This window comes from Myxocyprinus asiaticus, chromosome 39 (assembly GCF_019703515.2).
Source record: "Myxocyprinus asiaticus isolate MX2 ecotype Aquarium Trade chromosome 39, UBuf_Myxa_2, whole genome shotgun sequence".
NCBI lineage: Eukaryota > Metazoa > Chordata > Actinopteri > Cypriniformes > Catostomidae > Myxocyprinus > Myxocyprinus asiaticus.
Genome location: NC_059382.1, coordinates 4,327,207 through 4,348,625, shown reverse-complemented (window position 1 = coordinate 4,348,625; position 21,419 = coordinate 4,327,207). Strand labels below are relative to the sequence as shown.

General features: G+C 38.4%; 1 protein-coding gene across 5 annotated transcripts in view; it reads left to right on the top strand.

Moving 5' to 3' along the window:
* The window catches only part of LOC127429880 (rho guanine nucleotide exchange factor TIAM1-like), a 102,460-nt gene that overhangs the window by 58,561 nt on the left and 22,480 nt on the right, over positions 1-21,419 (top strand). For 3 of the 5 annotated variants that reach the window (XM_051679201.1, XM_051679202.1, XM_051679204.1), the window contains 9 exons: positions 234-419; positions 3,163-3,309; positions 3,588-3,662; positions 4,741-4,911; positions 5,466-5,570; positions 9,736-9,817; positions 10,323-10,409; positions 13,599-13,811; positions 14,952-15,052. In XM_051679201.1, coding sequence (XP_051535161.1) covers positions 234-419; positions 3,163-3,309; positions 3,588-3,662; positions 4,741-4,911; positions 5,466-5,570; positions 9,736-9,817; positions 10,323-10,409; positions 13,599-13,811; positions 14,952-15,052 — 1,167 coding nt within the window. Of the gene's footprint in view, positions 1-233; positions 420-3,162; positions 3,310-3,587; positions 3,663-4,740; positions 4,912-5,465; positions 5,571-9,735; positions 9,818-10,322; positions 10,410-13,598; positions 13,812-14,951; positions 15,053-20,887; positions 21,084-21,419 lie in introns of those variants that run through there. The other 2 variants (XM_051679207.1, XM_051679205.1) reach the window with 2 other exon arrangements.

Sequence of the window (21,419 nt, the reverse complement as noted above, 5' to 3'; positions counted from 1 at the left end):
GTAACATTAAAAGTTGTATACTAACATCAAATAACAATGAAAAACGGTATTAACAGTGACCAAGATAGTAAATGCAAAATATTGTAAAATATTATTCATTGTTAGTTTATGATACCTAATGCATTAACGAATGTTTATGTATAGAATCTTATTATAAAGTGTCACCAATGCTGCTAACCTGATGTGAACCATTTTCTAACCTTTAACTAACTTTTTCTCTCTCTCATTCACAGATTTTCCTGTGGGAGCAGAATTTAGAGCAGTTCCACATGGACCTATTCCGGTTCCGCTGTTACCTGTCCAGCCTGCAGGGCGGCGAGCTTCCCAACCCCAAGCGCTTGCTGGCTTTTGCCTCTCGTCCCACCAAACTCGCCATGGGCCGTCTGGGCATCTTCTCGGTTTCCTCATTCCATGCTCTGGTAATGATCCCTCCATTTCCTCTCAGTTATTTCATTTTTAACCACATTTTCTCTTTTTTTTAATTGTATTTTTGGCCAATATTTATTTTTGCATAGAGAGAGAAGGCAGGAAATAAAGGGTAAAGAGACAGGAAACAAGATTGGGAAATGTTGCGATGTGGATTCGAACCCAGCTTGCCCATTTTAGCATCCCAGCTTAGCCTATGCACTAAGAAGAGCATAGAGAGGTCAGAAAATTATGTGTAGAGATTGGGGGAAATGGATGGGGAATTGTTGCGAGCTCAATTCGAACCCGACTTGCCCATTTTATCATCAAAGCTTAGACTAAACACTATAGAGGGTACATTAAATGATCAATAGACAGTGTGGGAAATGCATCTGGAATTGTTGCGAGCTGGATTTGAACTTTTGTTTCCCATTTGCGCACCACCTCTAAGTCTATTTGTCATGGTTTTGATTGGTGCTCATTTGAGCAGTTCTGCTAAGGCTATGTGCCATCCGCTAAGTTGTGGCTTTGACTGATAACTTTTTAAACATTTGCAGTGGATAAAAAGAGGTGGAACAGGATTGGAAATGGTTGTGAGCTGGATCCGAACCCGGATTGCCCATTTTAGCATCAAAACTTAGCCTATGTGCAGAGAAGAGCATAGAGGGGACAGGAAACGATCGGTAGAGAGTGTGGGAAATGCAGGGCTCCAGACTGCAACTAAAATGGTCGCAAATTTGACAACAATTGAAAATCTAGTCGCCACTGGTGACAGTCGGGGTGTGTGCGTTCATATGCGGTTTCGTCAGATTGAATCTTGTGAGTTACATCTTTAGAGCGCACACCAGAGTCTCGCGCCGCTTTTCACCCGTTCTGTTCAACAACAAACCCAGCGCGAGAGAGTCGTGAACCGAGTCTTTTTCATGAATCACCCGTAAAGAACTGAGGGTGTGAACTCAGGAGCTCAGGTTAGCAGTTTGAATCATATTAACTTTCTCAGCAAATCAGCCATCAGTGTGTTCACAACTGGGAGCGCAGATATTTCAAAATAGGAGTCCCATGTGTATTTTGGGCTTCTAGCTTTGACACACTGAGCATCAATGAATGTTTGCACCTTGTGTAATAGTTGTGCTGTTACACAAGGTGCACACATTCATCGATGCTCAAGAAGGCAACACAGTACTAAATGCATACTATGCTTTATGGAAATATCTGCTTATGTAGATTCTGAAGGATAGTACTACATTAAAAAAAAAAAGTTTTATCTCTTATATTTGTATAAATTATGAAAGGGTTGTGAACATTGATGAGACAAAAGGGGAATGCAAACTTGCATATCTTCTCAACTATACAGTATATACTGTTTATTAAAGCTCAGATGAATGGGTTATCAGCTGACTTCCCTTTCTTCTGCTTTCTCTCTTGTTTCTGAACAACAATCTAAATCGAGCAATTATATGATTTGGTGACTAAAAACAGCCATTTGGCTCCTTAATGTTTCAGTTAAAGAGCCAATGGCTCCTAAGTAATTTTTTTAGTCTGGAGCCCTGAAATGGATCGGGAGTTTTTTTGTGAGCTGGATTCAAAATTGTGTTACCCATTTGAGCAGAACTGCTAAGGCTATTTGCTAATTGACATGTCATGGTTTTGACTGATAATAGCATTTTAAACATTTGCATGGGAAGAGAGAGGTGGAAAGGGGCTGGAAATGGTTTGCGAGCTGGATTCCAACTCGTGTTGCACATTTTAGCACCACAGCTAAACACTTTGTGTTAACCACTAAGCAATTGTTTTGACCTGTTCGCAACTTTTAAAACATGTTTTATCCATGTGCATATAAACATTCATTTTGAGCAGTAGCTGGAGATAACACTCGTATCACATGCATCAGTGTCACTCTATTTTAACAGAGAATGTATATGTGGTAACCTGGTTTCCTCCCACACGTCAGTGTTGGTGTATGTGTGGATAATGGATTGTGGCGTAAAGAGAAACTGCACTGGAAGGGTTGGCCGTTCTATTTCCTCTTGGATGTGGGCCACAGACTTCATCTAATCAATATCATCCCTCCTCAGATTCGCCTCCAGCTCTGGTGTTCTATGTAGGAGCTGCAGGACACTGGGATACAGATTTTATTTTTGTCTTTGCGGCTTGAATGCAGTTTTTAGGAGGAGTTCTTCAGTGTTTGCATTTTGAGAGATGGAGAGAGAGAGATAGAAAGTGAGAAAGAGAGAGAAAGAAAGAAAGAAAGAAAGGATAAGTGTTGATCCCAAATGAAGTGCTGTTGGCCCTGTGTGCTATTCTTCAGAAATAATAGCTTGGTTCAGAAGAGTGGAGAGATGTTTTTTGATGGAGTCAGAGTGCTTTTCTCCATTAGGAGACCCAGAAATGCCATAGTGCATTCAACATAACAAGCGTGTAAAATTTTTGAATGACACAGAAAAAAACTTGCCAGAACACTTCCCTGAACTTTCAATTCGTCCAGACACAAGTGTCCACTGGAGGTTGTTTCTGCGTTTGCTCATTTGCTTATATATGAATGAATATCTCTGCGTATTCATTTATTTGCAAGTGTGAAGAAATCATTGAGAATGAGGTCACTGTTTTCTGTCCAGTATCAAGGGTTGTTTTGATTGGAAAGTTCTACCATGAGGTTGAGAAACCTCAACAGTTCATTGAATCTGGTCATTTTGATGTCTGTGACACATAGTGTGTAAAGTTTTTACCGTGTTTCATGCAGTTGTCTTGTGTCCGTAGGTGGCGGCTCGCACTGAAAGCGGTGTTAGGCGTCGGACACAGGCGATGTCGCACTCAACCAGCAAACGTAAAAGCCGTTTCTCCTCATTGTGGGGTCTGGACACCCACTCCAAGAGAAAGAGCAAAGGATATCCCAGTATTAACCAGGTAAAGTACATATTATCTATACATGTGCACAGGTTGACAAAATAAAATGCATGCACAAGCTTCATAAAGGCACAAGTATACAAAAGCAATGCTTACCTTAAAAGGTCTGTAACAGAATTTCTTAGTTTCATGTTGGTTTATCAGGTTAGTTGTCCTTGTTGTTTATAAAATGGCTGGGTCTTTTGAAGCAATTCTGTGAAAGCTGCTGTATTAATGACTGGTATTAGATTGTTGAGTATCTGTGCTGTTTTAAAATTTAGATGCTTCTTTTTAAACAGGTTTTTGCAGAAGGTGAGGACCCTGTGAAAAGCCCATTAGAAGGCCTGTGTGAAGGTTCTGTCAGGGAATCAGTGGTAAAAAACATCTATCTATTCATCTAACCATTTGTCCATCCATCAATCCATCCATCATCCATTTGTCTAACCATTTTTCCATTCTTCCATCCATCCATTTATCCATCCATCAAATCATTTTCCATCCATCCATTTATCCATCTATCCATCAAATCATTTTCCATCCATCCCTCCAGCTATCCATCCATTAATTTATCCATTCAACCATTTTTCCATCCATCATCCATTTGTCTAACCATTATTCCATTCTTCCATCCATTTATCCATCCATCAAATCATTTTCCATCCATCCCTCCAGCTATCCATCCATCCATTTATCCATCTATCCATCAAATCATTTTCCATCCACCCATCCATCTATCCATCCAACCATTCATCTAACCATTTTCCATCCATCCCTCCAGCTATCCATCCATCCATCCATTTATCCGTCCACCCATCTAACCATTTTTCCACAATTCATCCATCAATTTATCCATCATCCATCCATCAATGTTCTCATCCATCCATCCATGGAGTGGTGGTGGCATAGTGGGCTAAAGCACTGAACTGGTAATCAGGTTGCTGGTTCGATCCCCACAGCCACCACCATTGTGTCCTTGAGCAAGGCACTTAACTCCAGGTTGCTCCAGGGGGATTGTCCCTGTAATAAGTGCACTGTAAGTTGCTTTGGATAAAAGCGTCTGCCAAATGCATAAAAATGTAAATGTAAACATATATCCATCCATCTAACCATTTATACATCAATTCATTCATCCGTCTGTCCATCCATCCATCTAACCATTTTTCCATATGTCATCCATCAATTTATCCATCAACTATCCATCCATCAGTTTTCTCCATTCATTCATTCATTCATTCATCCATCCATCAATTTATCATCCATCCATATAATAGTATGCTAGTATTCCATTCCAAACAGATTAGGTATTATGCTAGAAACCGTTCTGTATGCTACACTTAAAATAGTTGTGGATTTCTTCAATAGTGAAATGAAGAAAATCATAATTTCACTTGATAATATGATTGCTTCATTCACAGCTGTGGCTTCTCTGTGCTATCATTTCTCACTCCACAGAAACACTCCAAGGCCCCAGTGAAAGTTCTGCCAAGATCCAGCACGGATCATGACATCTGGTCCAAAGACCACCTCACTCCATCATGGGTGTGCCTGCCAAACGACCAGCCTGTGTTAGCCATCATCCAGCCGGGAGAGTCAGCTCTTGATATTCTAGAATCTATCTGCAAGGTGACGCCAGAAAACACTAGAACTACAGCTTCTTTATATCAGATTTAATTTCTTAACTAGTTTAACATCATTCTAATGTCACTGTTGTTAATACTTTAATGTTTACAACACACAAAAACATGTAGTTCTGATTTTTTTTTTTTTCTATATTTAGTAGTTGTTTTGTAATTTCAAATGTTATTGTATCTGTAATGTACTGTATTTCAATTTTTGCCTGTTATAAGCCTGTTTTTTGCTTTTAGAAGATCACTTCAGTCTTAACTGAAATCCAAATAAATTTGAAGGTCTCTGCTGTCGAACCGTATAGTTTTTATCATTTTAAAGATGTGACCATCCTGTATAAAGGAGCCTGCTGTATTTTATTTTTTGACTCTTGCTGTAGAGCTACATAAAAACATGCTGCATTCTGTCTGATATCTGCGTTTGGGCCTTTAGTGTGTGATTTCTGTCCATCTGGCCCTCTGAAAAATAGGCACAGCCAAGTAACACGGCTTGGCAGTGCGCTTTATCCATTAAATGTGTCTCTCCTGTCATGTCTCTCTGTTTCTCTCCAGGCTCATCAACTGGATCCCACTAAACACTATGTGCGGCTGAAGTTTCTCATTGAAAACCAAGTACAATTCTACATCCCTAAACCAGAGGAGGACATTTATGATCTGGTAGGTTTGGAGTTAAGCTTTTTCTACCTCCCACTGGTTAGATCGTCTTATGTTACCATCATGCTGCTAAAACGTCACACCAAATCAAACCGCTCTTTCTCTCATAGTAACAGTCATGATATACAGTATACAGGTCCTGTTAAAGTAATAGTTCACATAAAAGTGGAAGTTATGCCATTATTTAATCATCCTCGTATTGTTTCAAATTCTTTCTTTCTTTCTTCTTCTGAGTAACCCAAAATAAGGTGTTTTGAAGATTGTTCATGCCGCTCTTTTCCATACAATGAAAGCATGTAATGAACAGGGACTACCAAGCACCAAAAAGGACAAAAAGTAACATAAAATTAGTCAATGCAACTATATAAGCAATCAATGTAAAACTGAATCAAAAACTCAAAACTGAAAATTCTGTCATTATTGACTTATTCACTTGTTGTTCTAAACCTACATTATTTTCATTCTTCGTTGGAACATAATGTTTTTTTAGTTTGTTTTTTAAGTATATCCCGGACAATATTTTCCATTCAATGAAAGTAAATGGGGATGGTTCAGCCCTCTACATAGCGAGTAAAACACTCGCATATACGACCAAATTTCGCGCTATGTAACTAAACTATGTATTTTATTAGCCACTGGCGAGTATATATTCAGATTTTACTCACCAGAGAATGAGTTATGCATTTCGTTTTACTGAATAAGAAGCTGGCGATTAAGAAGCTGGATTCAGCCTCGTCTTTTACTGCGTGTTTGTCTTGTGATCACGCACCCTGAAGGAAATGTACCTTATTTGGCTGCAGTGGGTCCGGATCTGTCGTGATCGCGCTGTCACCCTCGCTTTAGTTTAGCCGTGAAATGGCATTAACATTGCATTTAACAGCGTCAACTCTGATTTTGTTTAAACTTTTCCCCGGACTGTTTTCACAACATTCTCAGTTTTAAAGCTTGGCTACAGACCAGTAACCCACCTGTTGGACGTCTGTTATATGGTAAAAGTTCACGGAGCAGCCATTCTCCTAAAGATACAGTACCAATTTAGCGCTTGTTATATATATATCAATGTAAACTCAATGTAAATTGCACAAGTCCATATAAACAAACATGTTACAAAATATAGTAATGTAGTAAGTGTAATAAAAGTGTAAATACATAAATATTTAAAAGGCACAATAATACATTTTAAAATATTTTAACTTCAGAAAACACTGTAAATATGAGAGAATTTAACAAATACAAATCTTTAACAAATCTATGCAAGGTTTTGGTAAAAAAAAAATAATTATTTTATTATTTTTTATTTTTTTGCATAGTAGCACTTAAATTAGTATTTAATTAATTATTAATTAAGTCTATTAGGTTCCAAACTTGTTTAAATTTCAAACAGTGACAACAGCTTGTATCATTATTAAAAATGCAATTTCATGACATCATATAAATTGATAGAATGTGAAATTTGTACATTTGTACACAAGCTAAAATGGCATCAAAAGGATCAAAAGTTAAATATGAAAATAAAATGTACAGTCTTGTATACTATATTGCGTGAAATCATTATATATATATATATAATTCATATTATATTCGTATATTCATATATTATTCTATTGTATTCTTTTTATTTTATTTTTATATAACTTTTTCTCAATGTGTTTAAAATTATTGGTTATCCCTGTTTAATCAGGGAAGGTTAACAACAGTTATGGATGGTGTTAACAATTTAATATTCTTTTTCTTCTTGTTCTTAATTGTTTTTTTTTTTATTGTTTTTTTTATGTATCTTTTATATTATTTGCCATTGTGTATGAAATGTGCTATATAAATAAACTTGTCTTGCCTATAATATATATATATATATATATATATATATATATATATATATATATATATATATATATATATATATATATATATATATATTACACAAGTAAGTTTTCCAACAATTGTTTACAGACAGATTGTTTCACTTTTAATTGACTATATCACAATTCCAGTGGGTCAGAAGTTTACATACACCAAGTTAACTGTGCCTTTAAGCAGCTTGGAAAATTCCAGAAAATTATGTCAAGCCTTTAGACAATTAGCCAATTAGCTTCTGATATGAGGTGTGCTGAATTGGAGGTGTACCTGTGGATGTATTTTAAGGCCTACCTTCAAACTCAGTGCCTCTTTACTTGACATCATTGGAAAATCAAAATAAATCAGCCAAGACCTCAGAAACAAAAATTGTGGAGCTCCACAAGTCTGGTTCATCCTTGGGAGCAATTTCCAAACACCTGAAGGTACCACGTTCATCTGTACAAACAAAAGTACGCAAGTATAAACACCATGGGACCACGCAGCCATCATTCCGCTCACAAAGGAGATGCACTCTATCTCCTAGAGATGAATGTAGTTTGGTGTGAAAAGTGCAAATCAATCCCAGAACAACAGCAAATAACCTTGTGAAGATGCTGGAGGAAACAGGTAGACAAGTATCTATATCCACAGTAAAACAAGTCCTATATCGACATAACCTGAAAGGCTGCTCGGCAAAGAAGATGCCACAAGCTGCCATAATAAAGCCAGACTGCAGTTTGCAAGTGCACATGGGGATAAAGATATTACATTCTGGAGAAATGTCCTCTGGTCTAATGAAACAAAAATTTTACTGTTTGTCAATAATGACCATCGTTATGTTTGGAGGAAAAAGGGTGAGACTTGCAGGGCGAAGAACACCATCCCAACCGTGAAGCATGGGGGTGGCAGCATCATGTTGTGGGGGTGCTTTGCTGCAGGAGGGACTGGTGCACTTCACAAAATAGATGGCATCATGAGGAAGAAAAATTATTTGGATATATTGAAGCAAAATCTCAAGGAAGTTAAAGCTTTGTCGCAAATTGGTCTTCCAAATGGACAATGACCCCAAGCATACCTCCAAAGTTGTGGCAAAATGGCTTAAGGACAACAAAGTCAAGGTATTGGAGTGGCCATCACAAAGCCCTGACCTCAATCTGAATTTGTGGGCAGAACTGAAAAAGCATGTGCGAGCAAGGAGGCCTACAAACCTGACTCAGTTACACCAGTTCTGTCTGGAGTAATGGGCCAAAATTCCAGCAACTTGTTGTGAGAAGCTTGTGGAAGGATACCCAAAACATTTGACCCAAGTTAAACAGTTTAAAGGCAATGCTACCAAATACTAACAAAGTGTATGTAAACTTCTGACCCACTGGGGATGTGATGAAAGAAATAAAAGCTGAAATAAATAATTGTCTCTACTATTATTCTGACATTTCACATTCTTAAAATAAAGTAGTGATCCTAACTGACCTAAGACAGGGAATGTTTTCTACGATTAAATGTCAGGAATTGTGAAAAACTGAGTTTAAATGTATTTGGTTAAAGTGTATGTAAACTTCTGACTTCAACTGTATATATATATATTATATTATGGTGCCCCCCTCTTTGTTTTCTTAATATCTTTTCTATTTTCAGTTGCATTACGCTTACAAGTTATCAAAAGTCTGGCGAGTAAAAACTAAAATTTACTAGCCAATGGTGATTAATTCTAATTTATTATTTTATGAAAGAGTTCAGGTCAGATGCATTTTATCACACAGGAAAAAGACATTCTCTGCCAATTTGATTCTGTTTTATTTCACTCTTGCCCTTTCAAACTGTCTTATGCACTGCAAAAATAAAATCATAATAATCATAATTTTTTAATTCGTATTTTTGTCTTGTTTTCCAGTACAAATATTAAAACTAAAGATTCTTAAAACAAGATGAATTTACTTGACAAGCAAAATGGCATAAGATATTAAGTCTGACAAAATTTAGTGAAATTTTATGCTTAAAACAAGAAAAAAGTATTTGCCAATGGGTGAGAAAAATAAACTTGATTCAGAGGTAAAACCAGTTTATTCTTACCCCACTGGCATATTTTATTTTTATTTTTTGTCTTGTTTTAAACATGAAGTTCACTCAATTTTGTCAGATTTCTATGAAAACAAGACTTTATTTCTTAAGCCAGTTTGCTGGTCAAGTAAATTCATCTTGTTTTAAGAATGTTTATATATTTTTGCTGTAAAACATGACAAAAATACTAATTTTTTTGCAGTGTGTGTCTCTGTTGTTTATACTTGCACAATGAATGCAGAATAGAATAAATATCTCATGCTCTCCTCCACAGCTGTATAAGGAGATCGAGCTGTGCTGTAAGATCAGGAAGGTCATACAGTTTGATCGTGATGAATCCTGCATGATCGGCTATGGTGAGAGCCAGAAATCCTTTATTTTCATCAAACCATCTCTGTTTTAAACCTGATATATGTATAGAGGCAAAATGCAATGTATTTATATTCAATGTGCAATTCAATGTATGTTTTTAAAGTTCTAAAACAGTGTCTGCACACCTCAGCTACACTTAAAAATGGATGAATTTCAATTTATACAACAAAATGCTGCTAGATCTTTTCTCTGAATTAACTTGTCTGTGCCATTTTTGCAATGGCTCCTAAATGAACTGGTGTCAAGGTAATTTTTAGTGGATGCATGAAGGTGTCCTAGACAAAATAACCACAGGTATAGTTCATCACATTAACTATGGACATGTTCCACTAACGTTTGGCAACCAGAAAGTGTCCAAATACTTGTTGTCTTCATTTTCAAGTGGATATCTGTTGTTTTACCATTTAAAACATAAACTTGTTTTGTGAAATGTTTTGCTTGAAAAGTGTGCTTGTGCAATCATTGTCTGTTTTTCTCTCTCTCTTTCAGGTTTCTCCATCTCAGTGGTTGAGGAGGACAGCATACAGCAGCTCTACATCACTGATGTCAGAGCTGGTGGATTAGCGTTTGCTAAAGGTTCATTAACTCTTTTCCCTCCTAATTATTCACTTTTTTTCTTTTCATCCCTGTTTCACAGTTTGTCCATCTCTTTCTGTAATCTCTTTAAGCTGTAAGTTAATGCCGTGATAGCTGTGATCCTGATGTTATGTAACATAGTTTCAGCTCTGTGATGTTCACAAGAGTAAAAAATTATTCTCAACCCCTCTGAACTATGAACAATGACAAAAGAAGGAATCAGAGACGATTATAGTCAGATTTACTCAAGTGTCTTACCGCAAGCATACCTGCATTTGGAATGTGATGTATTAACGGAGACGTGACAGAAAAGCTTTTTTGGTGAGATCAATGTACTGTAGTATGTTGACAATGTTCACAATGCAAAACTCCCTCGCCATCCCAACCAAATCATTTCTGAAAACCTAGCTGCAAAAAATAGTTAATTCACAACAGAGGTAGACAGATATATTGGTTTTACCAAATAATGTGACTATATGGAAACGTGCCCCGTAAGCACATACATTGTGTCTCTAACATTTTATCTTGTACATAATAATAAAAAAAATAAAAAAACCTCATCTGGCCATATATATCTATATACTATGATGTTATTATTAGACCTTATTCACGCTAGCACCATCTTTGATTTTTAATGGGAATGACAATGAGGCTGTGAGGGACAGACTTACAGTCTCTTCAGTGGGCTGTACTGCAGTTTAAAATGTTCGTGTATTGTTCAGCGGACGAAACATTGATAAAACATCTGTCCAAGAACATTCAATTTAAAAAGAACTCCAGACAACATGAATTGTGGAAAATCAGATGTGATCTAGGAGCTTTATACAGCTTTATACCGTCCAGAGATGGTAAGTCTATCCCTCAAAGATCAAAGATGGCGCTAGCATGAATAAGGTCTATACTTAAATATAGAGCATTGTAAAGGAGCCAAGTCTCTGTCATTTCAAAATAAGAGTCCCGAAATAAGTATGTGTATTCCGGACATGGTTATAGATTAATTTCCTGTGTTATGCACCAAATCTTTGTTTTTATGTTTATTAGTGGGATTAGTGGTTGCTCAGTAAATTGCATCTGGGATTTTATTCATTTTGGACTCTTATAGCCTCTATGTCTGCACCAGTTTTTTTTTACATTTTATAAATTGATTTAAACCGTTATCTGCCTTTTCCACCACCTTCGTTATCAGTATCGAAAAAAATCTACTATCGGTCAACCACTAGTTCACTAACCGTCATGGAGATTGTGTCACAGCAAGATCACACAACAAATTACTGCACATACACTATATTGCCAAAAGTATTCGCTCATCTGCCTTTAGACGCATATGAACTTAAGTGACATCCCATTCTTAATCCATAGGGTTTAATATGACGTCGGCCCACCCTTTGCAGCTATAACAGCTTCAACTCTTCTGGGAAGGCTTTCCACAAGGTTTAGGAGTGTGTTTATGGGAATTTTTGACCATTCTTCCAGAAGCGCATTTGTGAGTTCAGACACTGATGTTGGACGAGAAGGCCTGGCTCGCAGTCTTCGCTCTAATTCATCCCAAAGGTGCTCTATCGGGTTGAGGTCAGGACTCTGTGCAGGCCAGTCAAGTTCTTCCACACCAAACTCGCTCATCCATGTCTTTATGGACCTTGCTTTGTGCACTTGTGCGCAGTCATGTTGGAACAGGAAGGGGCCATCCCCAAACTGTTCCCACAAAGTTGGGAGCATGGAATTGTCCAAAATCTCTTGGTATGCTGAAGCATTCAGAGTTCCTTTCACTGGAACTAAGGGGCCAAGCCCAGCTCCTGAAAAACAACCCCACACCATAATCCCCCCTCCACCAAACTTCACAGTTGGCACAATGCAGTCAGACAAGTACCGTTCTCCTGGCAACCGCCAAACCCAGACTCGTCCATCAGATTGCCAGATGGAGAAGCGTGATTCGTCACTCCAGAGAACGCGTCTCCACTGCTCTAGAGTCCAGTGGCGGCGTGCTTTACACCACTGCATCCAACGCTTTGCATTGCACTTGGTGATGTATGGCTTGGATGCAGCTGCTCGGCCATGGAAACCCATTCCATGAAGCTCTCTACGCACTGTTCTTGAGCTAATCTGAAGGCCACATGAACTTTGGAGGTCTGTAGCGATTGACTCTGCAGAAAGTTGGCGACCTCTGCGCACTATGCACCTCAGCATCCGTTGACCCCGCTCTGTCATTTTACGTGGCCTACCACTTCGTGGCTGAGTTGCTGTCATTCTCAATCGCTTCCACTTTGTTATAATACCACTGACAGTTGACTGTGGAATATTTAGTAGCGAGGAAATTTCACGACTGGATTTGTTGCACAGGTGGCATCCTATCACAGTACCACGCTGGAATTCACTGAGCTCCTGAGAGCGGCCCATTCTTTCACAAATGTTTGTAGAAGCAGTCTGCATGCCTAGGTGCTTCATTTTATACACCTGTGGCCATGGAAGTGATTGGAACACCTGAATTCAATTATTTGGATGGGTGAGCGAATACTTTTGGCAATATAGTGTATTTACATACGAACACCTATCAATTCCATATTAAAGTTTTAAAGGTACATAAAAAAAAAATAAAAAATGCTAGTGTACATTATTACCTTTTATATTACCATCAAAGCTGGTTATTGCTTATTTTTTGTTTTGACCAATATCTCAATAAATGTGTTGAATAAGATATTCATCTCTCCAAGCAACATCTGTGATCAGTTCTGTAGGATCAGATATGATGTTGACATTTCACTTCATTCTGAAAACTGGGATAAAAACCCGCTAGCTGGAGGAAAAAGCAATGCAAAAAGGAAAAGCTAGGAACTCTCTTTTTTATTTTGCTGTTGACTCAGTTCAGTGAACACAGTAGGGAAATGCTGAGGGAAGAATAAATCTTGACCAATGTCATGATCAGTGTAACCAGAACTGATTTCTTCAGCTAAAAGACATAAGGTTAGAGTCATGTCATAGTGGTTAGCATGCTTGCCATTACCTTAATTTTTCTATCCCCTCACTGCTGCCTCTAAACTCAAAACTTACTTTACATATCTTGTTATTAACTGTGCACAAGCTCAGTCCATTTTGTTTCATGCATTTTGAAGATCTAAAGAAATATTTATGATTAAAATATTACAGTATTTAATTATTCATGATATATTACCATATTTATTGGACTGGTCGCAGGTCTGAACGCAGGAGATGAGATTCTACAGTTAAACGGGAAGGACGCGCGCACACTGACCTTTGCTGACATGAAGGTGGCTTTCACTCAGGTCACCTTGTCACTCACGGTGAACACACTGCCCCCTGTTGACCGCCGACAGCTCTGCTTCCTGCCTCCGAGACGCTCTGATGCCGTGGACAATCTCTACACGGACATCTTCTCTCAGAGTCAGGGTGAGATAGTGATCTGTCTGTCTGTCCGTCTAGATGCAAAAATGCTTCAAGGATGTATGGCTATTCATGTGTGTGTTGATTCTGTATGCGGTTATAAATGATTAATTATGGCGAGCGGTGTGGCATAGTAGTTAAATCTAATTGGTCTGGTAACTGAAAGGTTGCAGGTTTGAACCCCACAAGGAGCATTACATGAACTATCACCATTGTGTCTTTGAGGAAGTCAATTTACCTTGGATTACTCATTTAATTTGCATTATATTATATGTTGCTTTGGATAAAAATGTCTGCTAAATGAGTATTTAAGTGACTATTTTTGTGCATTTGCTTACAGTGGTTTAAACAAATTATGGCCATATTATTGACTCCTTAGGATGAATCAATTTTGCTGTACTCCTCATTTGTAAGTCGCTTTGAATAAAAGAGTCTGCTCAATTAATAAATGTAAAAGTAAAATGTAGTGGTCGACCGATATGGGTTTTTCAATGGCCAAATCTGATAGAGAGAGCAGGATGGCCGATATAAATGATGATAAACATAATACATTTATTACAACAGCAAATCAGATGTACACAAATTTTCTAATTTATGCAATATTTACTGAAATTTGCATTTGGTAAATCTTGAAAACAGAAATTGTTGACTATTCAATGACAGATCTATTGGTCGATTTTAAAACTGACACAAGGGGTCGGTAACACTTCTGTTTATCGGTCAAGCGAACAGTGTTATCGGCCGATGCAGATAATCGCGAAATGGCCAAATATCGGCGAATTAATTGGCCTGGCCGATAGATCGGTCTGTCGCTAGTAAAATGTAAATGTACATATCCACACTGAAACTTCAGTTTCAGAACTTTTCAGTTTCAATGTCATCGTTTTCCAAAGTATGCTGTAATGGAGAGCATTTTCAAAACGCTTTGTTTTCGGTGGAGGAAAACAGTTCCAGTGTGGATGAAATCAATGTGTTTTCAAACAAGAGCGTATTAGAGTGGACGTGGTTTAAGTCCTAACTTATTTTATCAGTCAAAAGTTCATTCATCCACATCATGATGTTCAGTGCAGTTGACTTAAGATCCTATGTGATGGATTTTGACACCCTCATGTCACTATAATCATTCTGATAATTGTCTGTCCACAGAGGAGATTCTTGATGATGGTGTTGGTCTTATCATGGAGTCTTCAGGAGACAGTTTAGATGACAACTTGGAGCTCTTCGCTGAGTTTGACGACTATGGAAAGGTAAAGAGTTCTGCTTATGTAATCACAGTTTCTGTTTCAAGATATTTTATCTGTGCAACTCAGCCTATAATGATGGGACAGTTCTCTCTGCTGTGCGTGGGTTTTTTCACACTCACCAAATCTAGAACTGTGTTCCCTCAAAACTCTGAAATCCGAGAGAGAAGAATCACACTGCAGCTCAGCTTCACCATCTGTCATCTGTTCTGTTTTTAAACAGAGGGACAATTAGAGTTTAATCAGTTTATTTGATCTATCTATCTATGATAATGAACTCTCTGCAGTGTATGCGTGTATTGGCAGGGGGTTTGGGGTGGGAGGTTGGAGATAATTAGTTTGTGTTAAGGTGGATGTCAATAAAACAAAGGTTGTTTGATTTTTGTTTGCATTCTAATTGCTTTAATATAGGAACATAATTAAGAATGTGCAGGAGGCAGTCACAGCATTTCATTGGTAAGGACATGTTGAGATGATGGAACCAATCAACTCTTCCATATTTACATACAGAAACTATTTTTGGAAATCCGTTTCCAGTGTTCACCATCAAACACTGCATCTTGTATCTGTATGTTGACTTTATCTCTTTTGCTCGCCCAATTCAGACCAAATATTAGTAGAGTTAATGTTCTAAGTGAGTTGGTTCTGGATCTAAGAGGGGGTTGGTTGGATGTCAGGCCCTTGCAGAGTGATGAATTGTGGGTCAGCAGTGATACAGCAGGGCTCGCTAGGAGATTGGAGAAGATTGCTTTTGGCATGCACTGACATGTGTCTGTCTCACTGCGTAGCAACCATTATTAAAGAGGAGAAAATGTCATAGAGGTCAGGCGGAGAATGCAAAGCAATCACTAATCAACTTTAGGGCAAGAACATACACACACACACACACACACACACACACACACACTGTACTGTAGAATTTCCTCCTTGGTGACCTGATGGATGGGTGGATGGGTGGGTTGGTGGTTGGATGGATGGGTGGGTTGGATGGGTGGGTGGGTTGGTGGTTGGATGGATGGGTGGGTGGGTGGATGGATGGTTGGTGGTTGGATGGATGGGTGGGTGGATGTGTGTGTGGATGGGTGGGTGGGTGGGTGGGTTGGTGGTTGGATGGATGGGTGGGTGGATGTGTGGATGGATGGGCAAGAACATACACACTGTACTGTAGAATTTCCTCATTGGTGACCTGATGGGTGGATGGATGGGTGGGTGGATGGGTGGGTTGGTGGTTGGTTGGATGGGTGGGTTGGTGGTTGGATGGATGGGTGGGTGGGTTGGTGGTTGGATGGATGGGTGGGTTGGTGGGTGGGTGGGTGGATGGTATGATGGATGGATAGAATTTATTTAAAATTTGAATTTTTTACAGTTGGTGTTTGAATAGTTTTGGCCCGTTTAAACATTCCATTAATGTCAGTCTATGGGAGTTTTGGGATATTTGATCACGCGCTACAGGAAAAATGTATCTCCAATCAGTTAGAAAAGAGAGAGCAATCTAAGTCATAACATTATGAAGGTCTGTGCCAATTTTGGAGGATGTAGCTTGAAAGCTGTAGGATAATTTGTAATAATGGTCTTGGTTTAGGGATTTTGGAAAAATTCTAAGTCTGTAGAATAACAGTATGTTGGCTTTGTCAAGTTTTTGACTACTGAGTTGTTTTGCGCAGTTATTAGTGAAGAGTTAATAGGAAATTCATTGAAATTACTAGTAATTTTCACATTAGACATTGGTATACATTTTACATAATGCTATATTCAAATAGAATTTCATATACTGTAAACTTTGATATATAATGTATATCTTCACATGTATGACTCTGGTTTGGCTGTAGTTAATGTATATTTTAAATTGTCAAAGAATTTTATAATTGAAAAAAATGACATACTACATAACATATGTATTTGTCTTTTAACATGCCATATATATACTGTATATATATATATATATATATATATATTAAATGTATGAACAGTTGAAAAGTTAATACTGAGTTACAATATGGTTTTAGATGAATATCATTGGGTTATGAGTGTTTTATAAGCTTAAATTCCACCCACTAATGCAAAAGGTGAATGCAGATTCTGAATGCATTAAGAGGGTTAAGTAAACATTTTTACTTTGTGAGTTTAGTCGTGAACAATCTTTTCTGTTTGTGCTCTTGGTGGAACATTAGCAGTGCTTACTCTAATATCTAATGTGAAATTATTCTGTAAAAAAGCCACAGAATGATTCTGAGCGCACAGATCATTCGCTACTGTCAAAACCATTTTTTGTCAGATTTGTGCTTCTGTATGCTTCCTGATCTCCACATTAGAGACTGTGGTGGTTCGTTCAGCTTACGGTGTGTGATTATGTTCTATCAGTAGATGCCTTTGATGCTGAAAGTGTTCTGTAGAAGATTTAGCAAGTGAAGTCGTCATCGCTGGTCTTGTTTTGCAAGAATCTCACTATTAAATATCTGCAATGAAAGGAATGTTTCAGGTTCAATGCAAGTTAAGCTCAATCGACATTATTGGGGAATAATGGCAATTACCACAAAAAATTATTTTTACTCGTCCCTTGTTTATAAAAAAAAAAAAAAGAAAAAAAGATGTGGTTACAGTGAGGCACTTAAAATGGAAGTGAACAGTCCATAAACTTTAAAATACACAATGTTTCAAAAGTAAAGCCACTAGACGTAAACAATATACATGCTGACATGATAAAAGTGTTGAAAAAATCTGGGATTTATGTTATGCTGTCATGACAACAAAGTTATACATTTACACAGATATGGGTAGTAAGCAATGTTACCACATTAAAATAAACTACACAAATCAAACTAAACTGAAACCAACCTAAAATTGAAAACTAAAATATGAAACAAAATAAAAAATAACACCTAGCAAAACTCTCAAAGCTATAAAAACCCTGTAGTGATTCTGTGGTGTGTTAAGCTGGTTTCGTGTAATGGCTGTTCACTCCTGCGCTTTATCATCACAACGTGTGTTTATGAACCGCATGATCTGACAGCGCATTTCACTGTGTGCGTGCTCCTTTAAGTCCTAGTGCATTTATTCTGTTTATTTTCACCCTGCTGTCTCTCTCTCTCACTCTCTCCACACGGCTCTTCAAATGATCAATCTTCATGAAAGAGGCTCACTCTAGACTTGTATTATAAATATAATGAAGTCACAGAAGTGCAGTTCTTTTGATTTGTGCATCTGAATTCGTAACGCATGGCTGCTGTTTTCTCTGGTGGTCTTCAGAATGAATCAGTTTCTCGATGTGAGAAAAGCCTGTCTCTTTATTTCCACCATGTTGGTCTTCTTGTCACTCATCCACAGACAAGGGCTGGCGAAATATTAAATATTCGCAATATATCTGTGATGGTTCTGCTGAGAATTTCACAGTGACTTTAATGTGCTTTTTATCTGGCCGTTAAGTTTTTCTCAAGACCATGCCATTAGATTCCTTGTTGTTTTTAGGGCTGGAAGTTGATACAGATTTTCAGATTTGATTAGATTCCGATTTCGAAATGAGTCTATTCGATTATTTTTCAGTTAAAATGTCAATTTTGCTTACATATGAAAGACATTCTCTCAGCTAATGCTGTGAATTATACAGGGGACCTTCTATCATGGTACATCAGTCACAAGGTGATCCAGAACATGCAAAAACGAATTATACCTGGGCCTTGGGGGGGCCTGGGAAGCTCAGTGGTAAAAGACGCTGGCTACCACCCCTGGAGTTCGCAAGTTCGAATCCCAGGGCGTGCTGAGTGACTCCAGCCAGGTCTCCTAAGCAACCAAATTGGCCCGGTTGCTAGGGAGGGTAGTGTCACATGGGGGTAACCTCCGCGTGGTCGCTATAATGTGGTTCGTTCTCTGTGGGGCGCGTGGTGAGCTGTGGGGCGCGTGGCTTCATATGTAAGCAAAATTGACATTTTGCCACGGTGGATGGCGTGAAGCCTCCACACGCGCTATGTCTCCGTGGCAACGGAGGTCTCAGACACGGAAGCAACTGGGATTCGTCCTCCGCCACCCGGACCGAGGCGAATCACTACACGACCACAAGGTCTTAAAAAGCACATTGGGAATTGGGCATTCCAAATTGGGAGAAAAAAAAAAAAAAAAGATATGTTTAATGTTACTCGAATTGGAGCTGTTTTAGTAAATTTTGAAAAATTATGAGATTAATCGTGATTCAAAAGTTTAATCTACTGACAGCCCTAATTAAAATATAACATTTTTTTTCTTGTGCCTGCAACTTGATTTACACCTTTACAAAACATTCTTTGTACACGCAATTACGCTTGCAATTTGATTTTAAGCTTCCACAAATCTTGCTCTACACATGCAGATCTTTTAGGCACAAATATACCTTCATAGAAGATTGCAATTAATCAGATAATCTATAATTTTACCCAGACTAGGGATGCACGATATATCAGTGGTCGATATATTATTGGCCGATAACCAGGAAAATAAGTTCATTATTCTCTCTCTGTTAGCGGGTCATCAGGATTACTGTAAAAACCTATATAAATGGGCACCGTAATTTATGCAAGTGCATTATTATTTATTTATCATATAAATCAGCATACATCTGTAATATAGGCACATTTATGGTTCATGTCACATCCGTCAAACTTTAAATAGCAGCCTAAATTCCAAGCTTTTAAATGACACCTATTTTAAAATGAGAAGCTTTTAATGGACTAGAAAGCAGTTCCAGGTTGAAGGATGAAAAATTAAAACCTTTTTTTTGTTTTTGTTATTGGTTATTGGTAGCGACCCAAAAATTCCATATACCGATATGGAATCCCTAACTCAGACCTAGTTGTTTTAATAGCGTCCCTCCTGTAGCAAAAACGGCAGGTAACCTGTCCAGTCCTGACCTGATGTGTTGCCACAAAATTGAAGCAACAAGCGATTTGTCTGACCACACTGCAGGGGCGGAGCTAGGGGGTGGCCATGGGTGGCCGTGGCCCATTGGCCACCCCACTCGCATTTGCCGTTTTGGTCATTTTTTGTCTTGGGCACAATTAAGTTAGTCTTTCTACACCAACAACAATCCTGTCCTGTTATCCGTAGATTGTCACGGTCACGGTTAGTTAGGACAAGAACGATTTTAGACATTTGAATACACGTTAAGGGGCGTTCACAATACATCAATTAAATCGATGTACTGTTGGATGTTAGTGGGTGTTCCTGCTGGAATGCCATATCCGAAGGTATCAGGAAACGGATCACTATCTGCAACCCCATTGGCGATCGGCGCATCGCATTGCATCGCTGATCATTTGCATAAAGCTGAACTCTGCTCAGACTTATGTCGTATGTTGCCGGAAATCGGCAACTGTCATTAAAAATGCACAACTTCAAGTCCCTTTGGAGTTGATAAGTTTGATTCATGTCCATGAATAAGTTGATAGATTCACACTAAATTTTAAATCTCTCTTTTTTTCTCTCATTCTCTCTGCAATTATGTTCTTCTGCAGTGTAACTCGCTCAGCCCATCCTGAACTACAGCAACAACCTTGAAAAGGAGATTTCTTTCTCTCTCTCTCTCTCCCTCTCAATTTCATCCTTGATTGACTGTACATGTGTGTTGAGTATCATAACTCAACTTATCATGGAGCTGCAGTTTTGCTTAGCGTGCCAGAGAGAGAGATAGAGTGAAAAAAAAGAAAAGATAAATGAGATTGCATCGCAGCAGACCGGGAGGGTGAATAACGGAGAGAGAGGAGGTGGGCGAATGAGAGAGAGAGAGAGAGCAGTGACTGCTTCCAGCACCCTATCTCTCTCTCTCACACACTCTTTCTCTCTCTTCTCGCTCTGTCGTTTGTTCTGTGTGTCATAAGCGGAGGGATGTTGTTTGGTGCTGCAGTGGAGAATCAGTAAGCTGTTTCCTGTAACTAATACAGCGTCAGTGGCGGTCGGTTGTGTGTTTCTCTCTCGGGCTGTTTGTTCTGATTCGGAGTCAGTCATGTCTGTGCTCAAACGCAACAGACACAGCAAACGCTCATCTGACTCCATTTACGACCTGCTACACCTGGTGAGAACAGCTTCCTTTCTGTCATTTTTCACCCATTTCTCTTTTTGTTTGGTCAGTTTAGTCTTTCTTGTCCTGAGCTGGTTTCTCTAGCTGGAGTCATCAGAAGGGCATCACCTTAGTTTTATGGATTATTGCAGTCAGAACTTCTTTTTTGGGGCTCAATAAGAAAAAAAAAAAAAACTTTGTACTATCATAGTACTATGATATTACCATGTAATTTTTTGGACATTGATATGGTACTGTAGTAATACCATGTTTTTTTGAACATGTACCACCATCGTAGTACCTTGAAATGCCTTGGAGTACCTTTTAAAAACCATGGAGTCACCATCTGAC